Below are 18,069 nucleotides of genomic sequence, written 5' to 3'. Positions count from 1 at the left end.
TTATTTAATCTTTGAAATGTAATTCCAACAAAGAACATTTTTATTGTCCAGGCCTCTCAGCAAAGTTTGGGAAAATAGAAATGCCAAATGTACAATTCTCACATCTTCATTAATGAACTCTAGTTCAGAAAAAATTAACTTACCTATAGAGCTTTCTCAGCCTCTGTGCTTAGCGTCCCGGTGCATTGCAGTCCTCCCCCAGGACACCTTAGTAGCAGGAAGTAAACTCATTGTGTAATTATTTTAAACAAAACAAAAAGCAAACAAGGATTGCCTCTTAGTTCTTCACAACTACATACGATAAATCCAAGTTTGCAAGGTATTCATTTTAACATGGTCGTCTCATAAGTGTTCACACCTTACTTGTTAAATGTATAGCTGTTTTATCCTGCCAGAAACCTTTTGATTAGGTATTATTTTATCATAGTTTTACAGACAAGGAAAACTGCGGATAATTGAGGTTGAGAAGTTCTCAGGGTCACCTACTATGAAGTGACAGAGCCAGGTCTAATTCCAAGTTTGGAGTCTCCTGTATGCTTCTCACTGTGTTACCAGAGTTCACAGGAGGCACTGCAGTAGTTTTCAGAGTTCCCCTACAATCACCACTCACTGTGCCTGATTGTGGACATGGCAGCCTTCTCTTATCCCATGCCAGTAGCCCCCAGGAACCCCCATGCACCCCTGTGTAGACCAGAGTTCCCATGGCTGGAGCTCCTTTTCCAGCAGAAAGGATGTGTCCTTTTGGTGGGTGGGAAGAATTGCTTTTGAGTTCAGAAATCCTGATTCCCGACAGCTGTGCATCAGTGCGGCTTTGGCAAATCACCTCCATATCTCAATAACCTGACTAGGAAATAGAGGAGATAATGCTTCAGTCCAGCCCTTGGAATCGCGTATGAATTAATTAGTTGCAGAAACATAGCAACAAGTTAAAACATTAAAACTTCCCCAAAAGGCCATGGTCTATCTATTTTCTTAGATTTGTTTTTGAAGTTCAATTTGATTCAGTCCTCAACCATTTAATTAAGCATTTAATGTATGATACACCCTGAGGATTAAAAATATGACTATAAATGTGAAACAACATTTTAAAGAGAAAAATATAAAACCTATGCATTCAGATGAATAATGTCTTTTAAAGTGCTCATCTTGAGAAACTGCACTTATTCCTCCATTATTGACATGGGGTTAACTATTTCCTGAAACCCCAGTTTTTTGAGTATACGTAAAACATTTTTTTAAAAATCCTTAACGATTGCAAATCTTTGCTCATTAAAGTGAATCTGCTTCTGGGAAACAGCTTAAAGCTCTAGGAGCTAAGTCTGGAGAATGGGGATTCAAACTGGAAAACACTATTCCATGTCCCAAATAAGACATACTGTAAAGTTTTCTTGTAGGGCCTAAGAACCTTCATGCACATCTCTGGCACTGAAGAAATAAAGAGCAACCCTCAGAGAAGAGCCAGCACTACCTCTTATAGGTCACTGATTTCTCCTCTCTCTGTTGATTATAGGAAACTATACAACAATGGCTTTACTTCAGTCCAAGGACATGCTTTCAATGGGACAAAGCTGGATGCTGTGTAAGTCAAGGGTTGCCATGGAAACCACTATCCTGCCCTACACTCCCTCCCCCAAGAAGGACCATTCAGTGGGTCAGAATTCTGCTAGAGATAGGTTCCACCAGAGCATTCCTCAACCCCAGAGTTAGCATGACCAAGACTTGGGGATAATGTTAAGGAACTTGACAAGATCCAGCTTTAGTGGACACACATTAACTCCAATTCTAAATCCCAAAGCTTTTATCCTTAATAAAATGGAGAACGATGGTGTCACCTTCTATTATCTTATAGGAGTGTGTGTGTGTGTGTGTGTGTGTGTGTGTGTGTGTGTGTAAATGTTCATCTATCATGTACATGAAGTAAAGGGGTGTCTTTAATTAAGTCCAAAGCTATTCAGAAGGTAAGGCTTTTCTTTTCGTTTTATCTGACATATTTTCAGGAAAGGTGTCAGTTTATATTTGATTCAGTTAGAAATAGCTGAAAAGCCATAGCCAGATTTTGGCTTCTCTGCAAATAAATAATGCCTAGAACAGGATATTGGCAAAAACATAGTGATTAACATGGGTCTCTGTCTTTGTAGTACCTTTCTATCAGATCTCTGTGGTCCCCAGTGTCCATGCCAGAGCATACTTTGTGTCTAAGAGCTGCTAGACTGGTTCAGCCATACTGGTGTGTGATTTAACCTAATAGCTAATAAATGACAAAGAGCTTTAGTAGAGTCTGCTTTCCACAGTATGGTGAACTAGATAATTTGTTTCTACTACGAAAGAACTAGATGATATATTTTGAAAAAACTTATTTTATGTCATATCCCCAAGAGAGGAAAATGAAACAACTAAAAAACCAGTAGCTGAAACCAAAATGGTGGGTGCTTACAGAGGGTGCAGTTCCCTTGGGGGCAGCTGCCAACATCAGTGGTGCCAGGAGACTAGACTCAGTGAGAAGTCAGTGAGAAGGTGGAGAAGTGATGTAAACCTGAGACTGCTGGATTAAGCCAGGGAACCTGGATGAGAGCTGGAGTGGGACCACATTAGTAGAACCTCTGGACTCCTGGCAGAAATAAATGCAAACCTCTGCAGAGGAAAGAACCCCAGTGCAGGCCCAGATTTTTAAAATCAATCAAATAGGTGCTTACAGTCAAAAATCACACATAGGAAAGGAAGAAACTACCATGCGTAAGAGTCAGCTGAAGCAACAAACGATAGATTCTTGTGTTTAATTTGTTTTATGACAGTTTATTGAGTATTTTTAAACAATTGTATTTTTTCCATTCCAGAAGTTCTATTTGCTTCTTTAAAAATTTGCCTGCTCATTTTTGTAATTCCATCTTTTTTTTTTTTCCCTTTAAACATTTCATACATAGTTGTTTTATATTCTGGAAACGATCATTGCACAATCTTAAGGCCTGTGGTTCTAGATCTGTTGTGCTCTACGGTGCTTCTCAAACTTTATTGAGCATATAAACGATCTGGGGGGTCTTGTTAAAATGCAGAATCTGATTAAGTAGATCTGGGGTGAGCCCCAAGATTCTGCATTTCTAACAAGCTCCCAGGTGATACTGAGGCTACTGGTCCATTGAGCAACTTGAGCAGGGTGAGTTAAATTACCTGCACAACACAGGTTAATAAGTTCAAAGTCATTATACCTTGACGTGGCTTCCTACGTTCTGTTTGAAGTGGAGTCTCACTCTTTACCAGGGTTTTGGGTTTCTTAGTAGTCTTTGTTAAGTGAAGATCAGAGTACCTATATCTAGATTGCCTAGGTGTAGGCTCATCTGGGTTGATATTAGTCATTTGTTTAAATACATAATTATAGGGGAAGTCTGAAAAGACTCAACAGAGTAACATGAATACTTATACATCAAATTTATTTACAGTATTGGAGAGACCCTACTTCCATCTTAACTTTATTGTTCAAATCTCACACAATCCTACATTTAATTTTCTTTTCTTTTTTTAGTGTGCAGGATGTTTATTGAGGAGAGCTCCTGGAACCTACCGATATGGAAGGGAGGGTATGAAAGCAAAGCAAGATGGGGTAGCAGGAAAAGTTGGCTGACCTGACAGAGAACTCTGGAGCTAAATATGGCCTAGAGTTTTCCTGTTTCGCTAAAATGGCCAGACAGCTATACTCCCATCTTCTTTGGTCGTTAGATTTAAGCTACCCTAACATAGGTTTCCTTAGGTGAGACCATTCTCTGCAGCTGAGGCAATCCCAGGGACTGATAGCTAAAGCTTTTCTCCTGACAGTAGGCCCAGCAGCTGGATAGACAATTCCTTCCTAGATGGAGGACCCAGGTGTATGAGCTCCATGCCCATCACTGTCATAACTTGAACCTCTTGGATTCAACTTATTTATTTATTTATTAACCTTTTCACTGGAGTATAATTGCTTTAAACGGTGTGTTACCTTCTGCCTTATAACAAAGGGAATCAGTCATACATACACATATATCCCCATATCTCCTCCCTCTTGCGTCTCCCTCCCTCCCACCCTCCCTATTGACCTTGTAAAGTTAAACAAAGTATACAGGTGGACTTCTTGCATCTTTTGATAGAATAATCTGAATTACTAATATCCAGCAGGGGGATACAGTATGCAGAGCTTCTCAGGGAGTTCTTGGTTCCTGGAGCACCTCTCTGGACTGGTGTTCCACAGAACACTTAAGAAGAATCTTTTGATATACTGCCTTGTTCGGAGGCAGGTAAATTTAACAAGGTTTATTCAAGAGGCAGGCTATGGAGAATCTTAAGAGCCAGTAAATTTTCAGATCATCCTGTGGTCTTCTGAAGTTAAACCTATGAAAAGATTATGTAGGAAAACGGTCTCTACCTTCCTACCAACTTTCTCCTTAGACCATATCATGGGCTCTGTGAGAGGCTTGGTTGATGGGAGAGAGTTATTCTGATGAAAACAGTGGATTTTAATTCACTGATTCTCTGAATTACATACAGTCTGTTCTAGTCACTACAGCTATCCCTTGAAACACAGGAAAGAAATCAACGCACCATTTTCACATACTTTCTTGACATTTTTATGTAAAATTTGGAAGAGTTTAACAAATGTGGGCAATATTTCTTAACTGAGAATCATTTGTTTCTTGATTTTTAGAAGTCTAGATCTGAGATCAGCAAACTTTTTCTGGAAAGGGCCGGATAACAAATATTTTGGGCTTTGTGGGACACAAGATCTCAGTCACAGCTTCTCAACTCTACCATTGTAGTGTGAAAGCAGCCACAAACAATTCATAAACAAATGAGCATGGCCGTATTTCAATAAAATTTTATTTACAAAAATTGGTGACAGGCAGAATGTGACCACATGGTCGTAGTTTGTGGACATCTGGTCTAGATGTAGGTATTCAGTGAGGATGACCATTGTGTGATGAAATATGTAGTTTATTTCTCCCAATTCCTGGTAAAGGTTAAATGGCAAACATGGGATAAAGATAAGAAGTATCTGGACAAAAATATTTTAGGGTTTGAAAGTTAAGATCCAATCATAAAATAAAATAAAGATCTTTTTATCCAATCAGTATTTTAAATCTGAACTTAAATCTCTGCTCCTGTTATAAAACAACATTCCATCTGTCCGTTCTACCCTAAGTTTGTGATTCCTGGTTGATGGAAACTAAATTTTTCTTAGCTTTATGCACTCCATTAAAAGGTATCCAATAAATCCAAGGTAAAATCAAGATGATAATCATGATAAAGATGCCTGGAACTAGAGGAAGATAAATAAGGGTTGAGCTGTAGATGGAGAAAACAGAGGTCAGGTTTCCATAGTGATAACAAAATAGTATTCACTTTGTGATTTTAACATGGAGCTGTTGCCTCTATCCTCAATACTAACTGTGATTTAAAACTAATGTAAACACATCAGTATTCTATAATTACCCTAATATTGTTCAAATACTGTACATGGCATGTTAGCAATTTGTTGAATCCTCCAGAAGTATGTCCAAATATTTTAGCTTCTAATTTAAACAATTGCTCATCCAAAAGCGTGATTATTCCCCATCATCTGCCTCATGTCAGTTTACTGAAATTAGCAGATTTGACCTCACTTAGACCTATTTTTTTAGTGTAACTGAAGAACACGGTTGCAGCCAAGTTGGACAAATTCCACATTGAGAACAAGCACTGATGCCTCAGCAGCAGTTGGGTAATTAAAAGTTCATGAAAATTATGGCAAATGCTCGAAAGTTCATGGTCCTGTGATTTCATATGGAACCAAGCACACTGTCATCACTCAGATGTGGAATTAATAATAATACAAGCATCCCTTGCTCAACAGAAGTTGAACTGCTCTCAGTTACAAGTTAAGTCACACATTCATTCTTTGGAACCTCTTTTCCACCCTCTCCACACAATCTGGCATGGAGATATATCGCTTATCTCAGAAAATTTAATTCTCTGTATTGTATTTTGTATTGTCAAATTCTAGCAACAAGCTACCATCTGACAGTAAACATTTGGGAAGAAAAAATTACCATTTTGATGTGCTAAGAGCATACTGAAACACTAATCGTTATGAACAGAGAAGTCAACACAATTCATGTACTAATTAGCATCACACATTAGCTTATTACAAGCAAAACACTGCAGCTTGGAGCACTGGGAAAAGATGACGATAGAGAAGATTATAGGATTAAGCAGGCTATTCTTTCTAATGGAGTAAGTATTTGAACAGCTTGTAGGATATGCTCCAAGGCTGGCTTTTACCTCTGCCTGTTGAAGGCTTGAGCATTTTCTCACCTTTTACTGTTTACAGGCAGGTATCCTGATTTCAGCTACTAAAAGGATTTTTATGGAACAGTGAGGGCTGGGCAGCGATTCTCTTTAATTTTCCAAATAACTGATGGTATGAGAGCGAAATACAGTTCCCACAGAAGTATTCCCATGAGAGTCTCACAGTATAAACAGGTGCCCGCCCATTTACCCTAAGGGGATTGTGGAAATGCAGGCTCACATTCTATCTTGGAGCTGAAATGTATCCTAAAACTCCTGAGAGCAAAGTTCAGCAGCAACCACAACTCTCCTTACCACAGTGTCATACTCCTCCCTCTGACACGTCCTCACTTAAACATAATACAGAGGGTGCCTTGAGCTAGGAGTTACCCAGCAACTGGACTTTCATTTAGTCATCCAGCATGTTTTCACTGAATGGCTGTTGCGTGCCAAGTGTGAGTCCAATGGGGAAGGATGTGAGCTATGTCTATCATACTGAGTTCATCAACTGGATAGTCTTCCCCAGCTCATTCCTGACCATCTTCATTTTTCTGACCACACTGTTCTTCCTTAACTGTGAGATACACGGCACTTAAATCAGGGCAGGACTTCTTAACTCCCCTCTCCCTACACCCCCCCACCCACCACATGAAAAATCTGACATATCTTTTCTCGGAAGAACTTCATTTCTTCCAAGAGGTTCTCAAAGAGGCATACATACTCCGAAGAGTGAAAATTCATTGAATACTTACAAGTAGCAGTGTCTATCCTATTTTTAAAGGAGATACCCGTCCTTTGCTCATAAGCCCTTCCCAGTATTTGTACTTAGAAAGACTTTCAAGAAGTCTTTCCTTTCACCGCAGACTCCGAGACTTTCTACTCTTCTTTTGTTTACATTCATCTTGTCCTTGGAAGAGACAGTTTAGATGATCACACACACATACTCTCCCAATAAAATAATCATTGTCTGGAGTAGGTTACCCATGTAGTCTACCAAGATTTGTGATTGACTTACCCAAGTTGGCTTACAGAATGTGGATTCCAGAGGAATCAGGATAAGTCCGGGTCAAGGAATCAATTTAACTAACCTGACATTCCCAGTAAACATTATATGATAAATGAGGCTGATGGAAGCACAATCTTCTTGGATATTAAGGCTTCTGCAGATATATTTCCCCATCCCCATCCCCTCCGCTCCAGGAGAAGGTAGGATCAGCAATCTGAACCCAAGGTTAAAGCTTCATGGCATTATCATAATTTGTGATAATAAGACAGCCCTCCAAACCGCTAAACAGCAGAATGATGGTTTCATTTTTAAGCACCTAATTATTTCTAAGAGATGAAGTGCCCAAACAACCCTCTTGGTTTTGAAGAATGCAGCCTCCCTCAAGACTCCAGTTCATCTCCGTTCAAGTTGGCTGTACCCTCTCTCCATCCTCCTTCTCCCCTTCTGGACTCTGGCTGGCTTTCCCAGTTTAAAGTCTTCTGCAGCATTTCTGGTAAACTCTAACGCTTATCAACCAGACTCCTTATCCTTGGGGGCGTATTGAATATCAGATGAGAACACTGCAGAATTGTACAAGCAATTATTTAGTTTTACAATCATTTCTAATGATTAGAGCAAGCCGATTTTCACTTGCGGCAGTCAGAGATGAAGAGGAAAAACTGAGATGAGCTCACCAGTCCTTACTTGATTTTCAGCAGTCTGGGAAAAGAATGTGATCTGCAAGTTGCATGGTCCAGAGAATATAAAAAGAGACACAAGCCAGTGTGGCACTTGAGTTGAGTTAGTTGTCTTTTTACAAAACCATGCTGCTCAAGATCCTCTCTCCAGGTGTTTTGTCTCCAAGGCAGCTCTTGTCTGCTCTGGCTATCACTGATCATGAACTCTGTGGACACAGTGGGTTGAAGGAGACTCCAACAACGATCGAATGAAGCCTATGAGTGAGAGACTTACATGATAGCCATTCATCCAGAAGGCACAGACTTGCTGCTGTTAACATCTCAGTTGCGTCTTTGTACATATATGAGGGTTAATTGATACCCCCGCTCCATTTTTGACTTAACAGCACCCTGGAAGCTTGGTATCCATCCAGCCATTGCCTGAAGAGGCCATGTCTGGACCATACCCTTGTGGTATTTGTAAACAAGTTGCTTGTCACTGCCATCAAAAAAGTCAATTGGCCACCACACCCTATGATGAGTCTTCTAGCTTTCATTCCCCATTACTTTTTCCATAAAGTAAAAGTTTAGCATAGCTCACCTCACTATTTTGGAGGAAAAGTGCATTGATTTTTTTATTCAATCATTTACACCTTCCTTCAGTAAATAGTTATAGAGGCACTGAATTTGGCACTGGTGATACAACAATGAGTAAGACAGAGAGTTTAACTCTGATTTGGGAGACAGACGATGAAAAAGTAAACAAATACACAAGATAATCACAGACTGTGATAATGCCATGAAGGAAACAAAGATTGCAATGAGGAAAACTGATGGTGGCTACTTTAAGTTAGTTCTCAAGCTCGATTTGAGAAAAAATGTAAAGGATCACAAAATGTATACCAATTTATGAGATGTCATTGTGTGAAGTCGTAGTACTTGTCATTTGGTTAATCCCTCATCCTGCCCAGGAGAGGGAGACTTCTTGGTGTTTGGTAAAACTCCTCCTCCAATTGCTCCAGTGAACACCCATCTATGGCTCTGGGGCTGCCCTCTCTTATTCTAAGTTCCATCCTCTACAAAGGACTAGAGAGAGCAGAGCTGCTGGACCAGGAGAGGTTGAGGGCAGACCTCACGGAAGTGCTGTTTGTGCTTTCGCCTTCTGAACAGCAACAGAGGCTACCTCCTCATGGCTCAGCCACAAATAAAGCCACCCTCCCTCTCCTCAATCTCACCAAGAGATGCAGAGAAAGAGAGAGAGAGACGATTAACCAAGGAGAAGTTCTTCTGTGAGGGCTCTGGGGAAAGAATCCTTCTGACACAAAGTCCTCATGTCACACTATTTTTTTTTTTAATTGAAGTATAGTTGATTTGCAATGTTGTGTTAGTTTCAGGTGTGCAGCACTGTGATTCAGTTATACACATATATAGATATAGATATAGTTTTTCAGATTCTTTTCCATTATAGGTTATTACAAGATACTGAATATATTAATAGTTCCATGTGCTATACAGTAGGTCCTTGTTGTTTACCTAGTGTCACACTATTCTTATTAACCATCGCCCTTGAAGATTTTGCATCATGAAGAGCAAACACCATAAACAGAATAATGGAAGCATTATCTGTATCTAAGCAGATCTCCTGAGTCTCCACTGCATTCATTTTGTATCAACAGGTGACCACTCACTGACTCTTAAATTGACTAGTCTACGCAGGGGTCAGTTATTCTAAACATGTGTAAATTGAGATCATTTATAACAAGGAGATTTTATACACACACACACACACACATATATGATGGCTATATATATATATATATATACACATACATAATGCTTTGTTTCTTTTTAGATAACATTGTTCTCTAAAAAAGCTAGGGGGGAAAAAGCCAGTTTCAAAATGCTTGGAAGCTTTTATCCATTTGGAGGTAATTTTATGTTTCAGAATCACTTTGGGACTTAAATTGCTCAAAAATATTTTACACTCAACTGCCCAATATATTTTCAAAATGGAAAGATCAATGTGCCCATCAAGGCCCTTCAGGAAAGGTATACTCTGTAATCTTATCTGTATAACCTGCCCCCCATTCCCCAGAAAGGATTGCCACAGAAAATGCTGGCCACCCAATTAAATTTGAAGTTCAGATAAACACCAAATAACCTTTTAGTATATGAATGTTTCAAAAATTACATGGGAAATACTTATACTAAAAAATTATTCATTGTTTACCTTGGCATCCTGTATTTTTACTTGCTAAATCTGGCAATCCTGCCCCAAATAAAAGATGTGAATCTCTGACAGTTCCCATCACCACTCGCCACCTTCACTGAATACCTGATTTAAGCCCAGTCATCAAAAGTAAATGTAAATATTGATCAATGTTGAGAAAAAAAATTTAATTTAGTTGGTATTGAAGAAGATTGAAAAATACAGTCGCCATTGGCCAGGTAAATAGGGAATTAGGCAACTTTTATATCATCTAGACATGCAAACTAGATCATAAACAAGTTCTCTTTCAAAGACTTCTGCCATAATTAATGTGTATAAACCTTGCACAATTGAAACTAGAATATTTTGAGTGCTTAACCTGGAAGAAGGTAAGGTGTTTTCCAAATTCCTAAGAAACAGGTAATAGCTAAGGAGACCATGCTCTCATTTTATTTTGGTATTTATGTTAATTTGCTTAACCTCACCTAATCCATCCTCTCTCTCACTTTCTCTAGTTACCTGAACAAGAATAAATACCTGACAGCTATTGATAAAGATACATTTGGAGGAGTTTACAGTGGACCAACCTTGCTGTGAGTAAGACATACAAAAGAATATTTGCCTTTTTTTTTTTTTTTTTAATGGAAGGGAGGGGGCCATTAAGAAGAGTAGCTGATGATGTCTGTGGGGAGGGAATGTTGTTGTCTTGGATAAAGGCTTCTGCTAGTAATTTTCTGCCGAGCTGTATAGGTTACTGCTTGGAAGAAAGTCCTTGTTCTTTGAGACTCAGAAGGCCCCAGACTCCACTGTGCCATCCTGATGCCTGATGCCACCTTGGTGTGGACATTCATGAAGGCCCTCTTTTGGAAAAAAAGACATTTTTGAGCAGCCGGTGTTTGCAAAATTCTGAGATATGAGGTCTACAAATAGGTTGAAGGCACTCTAGTCTTTGCTGAGAAATGAATGTGTATTGCATAATGCAATACATTATGGTACTGTACCATATGGGGGTTCATAGCACAAAGAAGGAAGAGTATAAAAAGTTTGATTCATATCTGGGAAAACTTACAATCACTGGAAAAGATGGGATGTAAACAGTTTTTAAAACAACATGGAAAAAAAGTTATTTGTGCATTTCCTCTGATTTATACCTCCACATGTAATCATGATGAAGTTCTGTTGATTCTGTCTCCCGCAAGCCTCTTCTAGTGCCATCTTCTCCATCCCCTTGGTCTTGCCTTAGTTTAGAACTTCATTCTTGAGCATCTAGTACAATCCTTGCCAAAGTGGAACAGAGCCCCCCAGGAGAAGCACAAGACAATCCATCAGAGGCACGAAGGTTCCATACATAAGAGGTTCCATTTAAAAATAAGAACAAATTGGGAATTCCCTGGTGGTCCAGTGGTTAGGACTCTGTGCTCTCACTGCTGAGGGCACGGGTTTGATCCCTGGTTGGGGAACTAAGACCCTGCAAGCCACGTGGCATGGCCAAAAAAATAAAAAAAAGAACAAATTAAGTTCTACTAATATTTTACATATAGATGATCACTGTCCCTCAGGTGTCAGGTAGGTAATGATTGCATCCCAAGGGAACAGCTGGTGATCCACAGTCTCGAAGACTTACATCCTCACTCTTTCACTTTTAACAATTTCACTTCACTTTTAGATTGAATACACCCAGTTAAGTGGGTTTATGGCCTTACTTTCTTAACACACAGGCTCCATATAAGAGGGCAGAGTGACCCTGAAAATCTATTGTACCATACGGGGATTCATTGTTAACTCATGGCAAAGTACTTAAAAGTATTATGCATTTTTCTTTTTATAAAAAGACAAGTGAAAAAAAGTGTATTGACCTTTTCTGTGATTTTTTTTTTTTAACCTGGAAGACATTTTTTAAAGACATCTTTAACTGCTCCTTCAAGATAAAGGTGATATTTCACCAATGAATGAGGAAAGTTGTTGCTCTTCTAAAGAAATGTGTGCTTTGGAAAGTCTTTAGAAACAGGTATTTGGAAACTTTTCCATGTTACGTAATTTTCCTGATGAAAATAGTGAATGTCACTTATAAAAATTTTGCTTTTTTAAAATCAGAAATTGAATTTTAACATGTTTTAAAACCTTTCAAATTAAGAGTTGCAGTGGGTTTAAAATCCATGTATATAAAATATGAAAATGAAACATCTTTAGACTACTTTGCAAAAACTACTTATTGACAGCTGAGTATGAATTTCAATAAAAACATGTATTTAATTACTGAATTGGATTGAGAGATGAGAATCTCAATTTAGTAAGTACAGCCAAGCCTGCCCTATTCCATTTGGAACCATCTATCTTTGTGAGGTAACTTTTTCAATTGACAACCATTTAAACCAAAACAAAAATAAACTGACCCAGAAGCAGACCTCTGAATAGCTGTATCAGAAAGTGTTAAACGACAATTTTCATAATGAGTAAAGTATTATTTAATAACATTGATTTCACTTTGGTGAAATATTTTTTTAATATTACTTATTTGTTTTTATCCTATCCTTTTAAATGTACGGTTAGTGTGTTTTGTAATGTATAATATATAACATGGTATTACAGTAATATGTGTATAGAGCTCATAAATATACATATGTTAAAGTACATACTCAGACATTTTTTACTTATAAATACATGACATTGAAAGAATTTGAAGACCAATAGTGTAGACCAGAAACATTCAAAGTGTGGGTCCACTATAAGGTTGGCTCCAGAATGTACTTCAAAGCACAGCTTTCTTCGTGGATAAAGTCTTCCTAGGAGAGCAAAGTTGCCCAAACTAAGCAGTGTGCTTAGTAAAGTAGTTGCTTACATTCCAGTACAAGCTTCTTACTTTATCAGGGACTCATAAGGAACAGCCAATGGTTACCACACTTTGAGTAGCACTGGTCTAAATGACAAGTCTCCAGATTTCCCCTGGCCGTCTATCTTTTTTTTTTTTTTTTTTGGCCTTCTATCTTTGACCTTGTCAATTTTACCTTCTCCAAACCTCCTTGTGTTCAAATGCAAATAGGATCTTAAAAACCAATGCTGGTCTCCCATTCCCCTCAGGATAAAGACCTTGCTGTGGCATGCAAAGCCCTGCTATAACCTTCAGCTTTATCTCTCACACCTCTATACACTCCTGACCAATCATCCATCCATATTGAAACTTTCAGCTCCCCTAATATTCCAACCTACTTCTATGGCTATGCTAAACTCTTGCTCTTCCTACTGCTTTGAAAACCCTAGCACAACCTTATCTGTCTGATAAGCACCTACTACCATTTTGACATTTGAGTAAAGATCTCTCTGAAGTCATTCTTGGCCCTCCTCTCCTTAGGGAAGGATGACCATTTCTTCCCTTATACTCCCCACCTCTATTTATGCATCTCATGGCACCAGTGACATGTTTCTATCTATCTCTCCAGGAGCTCCTAGACGGCAGGGGCTATGTCTGTTTCATTTCTACAGTTCTAGTTCATATTACAGTGCCTGAAACACAGTACTTGCTTAAAAATGTTTGTGAAATTAATACAGTATACTATAAACATTTGAATCACACTTCCATAAATGCTATGGCATTTAAGTAGTAGTCACATTTTAAAGATATTTTAGTACATTGTCCTTATGGGAGAGTGTCCATTTCTACTTCTTTGGAAGCAGTAAATTAAATTACCTATTTGTTTGTGCTGCTTAAAAGTTGTTTTGATAGTTTTGGTAAGTCTCTTTTTTACAAGACTCTCTAACCAAGTTAAGAGCAGATGTGCAACAGCTTGACGATGCCAGTTCTGCTTCCTAGAGGCACGCCAGGTTACAAAAAGTGAACTATATTAGGAGCTAGACCTGGAGTTGATTCTTGGCTCCATCACTAATTGTGAGACCCAAGTCTCAGTTTTCTTATTTGTCAAAAGAGGGTAGCTAAAAGTAGTGAAACTTAAGTAAGAAAATAAATCTGAAGTATTTCATATATGCTTAATAAATGGTCAACATTATCATTACCTTCACTTCTTCCTGACTCTTGACAGCATCACTATTCTTATCTTTTGTAACCTCTCTGATCACTCCCTCCCGATTTCTCTCACTAGAGCTCACTGCCCCAGAATTTCAGTGTGGCTCAGTCCTGGATCTTTCTCCTCTATATCTTCTCCATTGGTTAAATCATTTGCTCTCTAATATTATGAGAATATGAATAATTTCTAAATTTCAGGTTTCCGACCATAGCTCTTATTTAGTCATCTCACCTGCCTGGAATTCCTCCCTCCTCTCCCTCTCATTCCTACCCATTCCCATCAGTTTGATGAAACTTTTCCTGACCAACCTCTGAAAATGTACAGTCAACATTTACTGAGCACTTGGTAAGCCCAGGACTCTTCATTATGAGCTTTCAATAGGGGAGGGTCACCACTTTGAAGGATGGTCAGGGAAAGCCTCATCAAGAAGGTCACAACTGGGAAAAGATTGGAAGGTCATAAGGGAGCAAGTCATGTGACTATATGAGGGAAGATCATTCTAGGCAAGTGCAAAGACCCCCAGGTGAAAACATACCTGGCGTGTTTGAAGAGTAGCAAGGAGGCTGTTATAGCTCAAGCAGAGCGAACTAATAGACATATACATTTCATCCAAAAACAGCAGAACACATTCTTTTCAAGTGCACATGGAACATTCTCCAGAATAGATCACATCCTAGGCCAAAAAAGAAGTCTCAATACATTTAAGATTGAAATCACATCAAGCATCTTTTCCAACCACAATGGTATGAGACTAGAAATCAACTACAAGAAAAAAATGGAAAAATCACAAACACGTGGAGGCTAAACAATATGCTACTAAACAAAAAATGGGTCGTTGAAGAAATCAGAGGAAATCAGAAGATACCATGAGACAAATAAAAATGGAAGCACAGTGTCCCCAAATCTATGGGACACAGCAAAAGCATTTTTAAGAGGGAAGTTTATAGCGATGTAGGCCTACCTTAGGAAACAAGAAAACTCTCAAATAAACAATCTAACATTATACCTAAAAGAACTAGAAAAGAAGAATAAACAAAACCCAAAGTTAGTAGAAGGAAGGAAATCATAAAGATCAGAGCAGAAATAAATGAAATAGAGACTAAAGAAACAGTAGAAAAGATCAACAAAATTAAGAGCTGGTTCTCAAAAAGATAAACAAAATGGATAGACTTTTAGCCAGACTTACCAAGAAAAAAGAAGAGAAGGCCCAAATCAATTAAATCAGAAATAAAAGAAGAAAAGTTATAACAACCACAGAAATACAAAAGTGTTTTCCAAACTATCTATCAAAGATGAAGGTAAAATAAAGACATTTTCAGATGTGCAAAACCTCAAAAACTTGATTTCCCTTCACCTTTTCTTGAAGCATAAACAAATAAAGAGAAAAATGAGAATTTTAATGATCAACATTGGACAGAGGCAAATGGAATTCCCAGGATGACCAAAAAGGGAGGTCCTGGGAATCTTGAAACCAGGACATCTACATCAGGGCTGAAGGAGGGCTCCAAGAGAAAGTTCTACAAATAAAAAGGGATTGATAGATTATATGATAGGACTGACTTTATGAAAAACTGAGTTGAGAGATATTTTAAGAACTTTGGAGCATATAACAAGACCCAGCAAGAGGTCCATTCAAACCAAGATATGTAAATAAAAGAGAAATAGACATCTCATGAAGAAACTAAAAATGTTACACAAGAAATAAAATGAAATCACAATATGCAGGCTTGTAATAACCAAAATACTAAATATAGGTTTAACCAAATACATCCTAAAACTATTTCGGGAAAGTTAAGGGGGTGTGAGAAGGATGTATGTGCAGGGTGATGGAAGAGAGCTAAATCCTCATCTTCCAAAGTAGGGAGTCAGTGGGTGAATGAAAAACCAATAAATCAAGAAGTATTTTCAATTATGGGAAGAATACTGGAAGTTGAAAGTGGTTGCTTCAGGGGCATCAGAGAGCAGAAGGCAGGGAAGAGCTGCACAGGAATCTGCTGTGTGTGTTAAGTTTCCAGTATAATTTGCTTTATAAAAATAGGTTCATGCATTATTTTAATAAAATTCTAAATTAAATTTTAAAAGAACACCACAAAGCATAGGAAGAAAGGACAATGGAGATTGTAGCATTTGAGAGGCCCGTAGGAGGAAAACAAGAAATGAATAAGAGTCCAGTCTCATTTCTCCACTTCCAAGCATCTGTCTTAAAATGCATCTGTTAACTAACCATGTATGGCCTTGCAACATCACTTTAATTCTTGTCTTGAACTTTTGTCAAAATCTTCATTACTTTATTTCCGCCATATCTTCTCCCCATAACTAGAATTTAAGATCCTAGAGGAAATGGACTGTGTCTTATACTTTTTGTAATGCCCCCACTTCAAAAAAGAAGACAGCAAGTACTCAATAAATCTTGATAAAGTATAACTTAATATCAAAGACCCATGATTTGGCTATGATTTGGAGTAAAAGCCAAACTTGGAAAATCTTAAACTCCATCTAAAGAGAAGATAATTGGAATATATGTATACCTCGTAAAGGTATTTGTGAGAGACTGTATTCATCTCTGTTGACTAAAACAGTCAAATTTGCCAACTTAGTTTACCACCTGTTTTCAAGGTCATTTCTTTAAAAAGAATCTAATTTAAAACAGCTGCAACATCTAAAGTGCGATCTCATCTCCAATCTTTGCTAATTTTTTAAAAGCCTTTTAAATTTAGTTTCATAACATTTTTTCCTTATTGATTTTTTAATCAAGATATGCAATCTCATTTTCCATTTTTATACTGTCCATTTTTGATTATCATGTTTTCTTTTCATCTTATTTTGAAAGAGAAGCTCTTGGTGTTTATAACCCCAAAGGAAAGAACACACTGAAATGTAATGCCTTCCATAATAACCAGAGTCCTCCAAGGTCTAAATTATGTAACTCATTCTAATAAGCATTTAACTTACTGTTGATAATGACTATATTGTAATTGTCCCACTTACTATTATAAGTAACTCCTAAGAAGATGAAATCTCTGTGATAATATACTTGAGCTTGCACTACATGTTATCAACAAAAACAAACTTCAAAATAAACTATTGTTGCTATTAGCTGATCAAATTAATCATTTGAAAATCTAAGAGTCATGGCACTGCCATCTTGGTTTAGAGAAAAATAAGTCTTTCATATATTTCTTTTGACTCGTAATGCTCTCCACAAGGTCATACTATTAGATGGCTGAAAAATTGTGGCAGGGTTCTTTCTAGCATGGTTGAAGTCCACAGGCGTGTTGAATACATGATTTTCTAGGTTAATTCTGGGCAAAACTATTTTTTTATTGAGGTATAATTTACATACAATAACATGCACATCTTTAAAGTGTACAGTTTGATGAGTTTTGGCAAAACTATGTTACCTCATTGAAGGCTTAGAACATTTTCATGGCCCAGAAACTTCTCTCATGCCCCAATGTCCCATAGACAGCCACATATCTTTTTATTCTTCTAGTGTAAAAATAGGAGTGAAATTATCAGGTCATAGGATAGATGTATATTTAACTTTATAGGATATACTGTCAAACTGTTTTCCAAAATGACTATCCCATTTTCTAGTCCCACCAGTGAAGTGAGTTTCATACTTGCCAATCCATTGTATTATCAATCTTTTTTATTCTAGCCATGCTAGTGGGTGTAAAGAGATATCTCATGGTGGTTTTACTTTGTGTTTCCCTGACTATTAATGATGTCAAGCACCTTTTCATGTACTTGTTAGCCATTTGTATATTTTCTTTTTACGAGGGTCTGTTCAAATATTTTATCCATTCTTAAAGTTGAGTTGCATGCCATTTTGTTGTTATTGAGGTGTGGTCCTGAGAAATCAAATCAGTTTTAGTCCTAACTACCAGT

At 37.8% G+C, this 18,069-nt stretch overlaps 1 protein-coding gene across 1 annotated transcript in view; it reads left to right on the top strand.

The window, feature by feature from the left end:
• TSHR (thyroid stimulating hormone receptor) overlaps nt 1-18,069 on the top strand; it is a 168,642-nt gene that overhangs the window by 123,294 nt on the left and 27,279 nt on the right. The window contains exons 8-9 of the mRNA XM_067737781.1: nt 1,511-1,579; nt 10,675-10,752. Coding sequence (XP_067593882.1) covers nt 1,511-1,579; nt 10,675-10,752 — 147 coding nt within the window. The remainder of the gene's footprint in view (nt 1-1,510; nt 1,580-10,674; nt 10,753-18,069) is intronic.

This window comes from Pseudorca crassidens, chromosome 1 (assembly GCF_039906515.1).
Source record: "Pseudorca crassidens isolate mPseCra1 chromosome 1, mPseCra1.hap1, whole genome shotgun sequence".
NCBI classification, from domain to species: domain Eukaryota; kingdom Metazoa; phylum Chordata; class Mammalia; order Artiodactyla; family Delphinidae; genus Pseudorca; species Pseudorca crassidens.
This window is presented reverse-complemented; position numbering and strand designations above follow the sequence as displayed.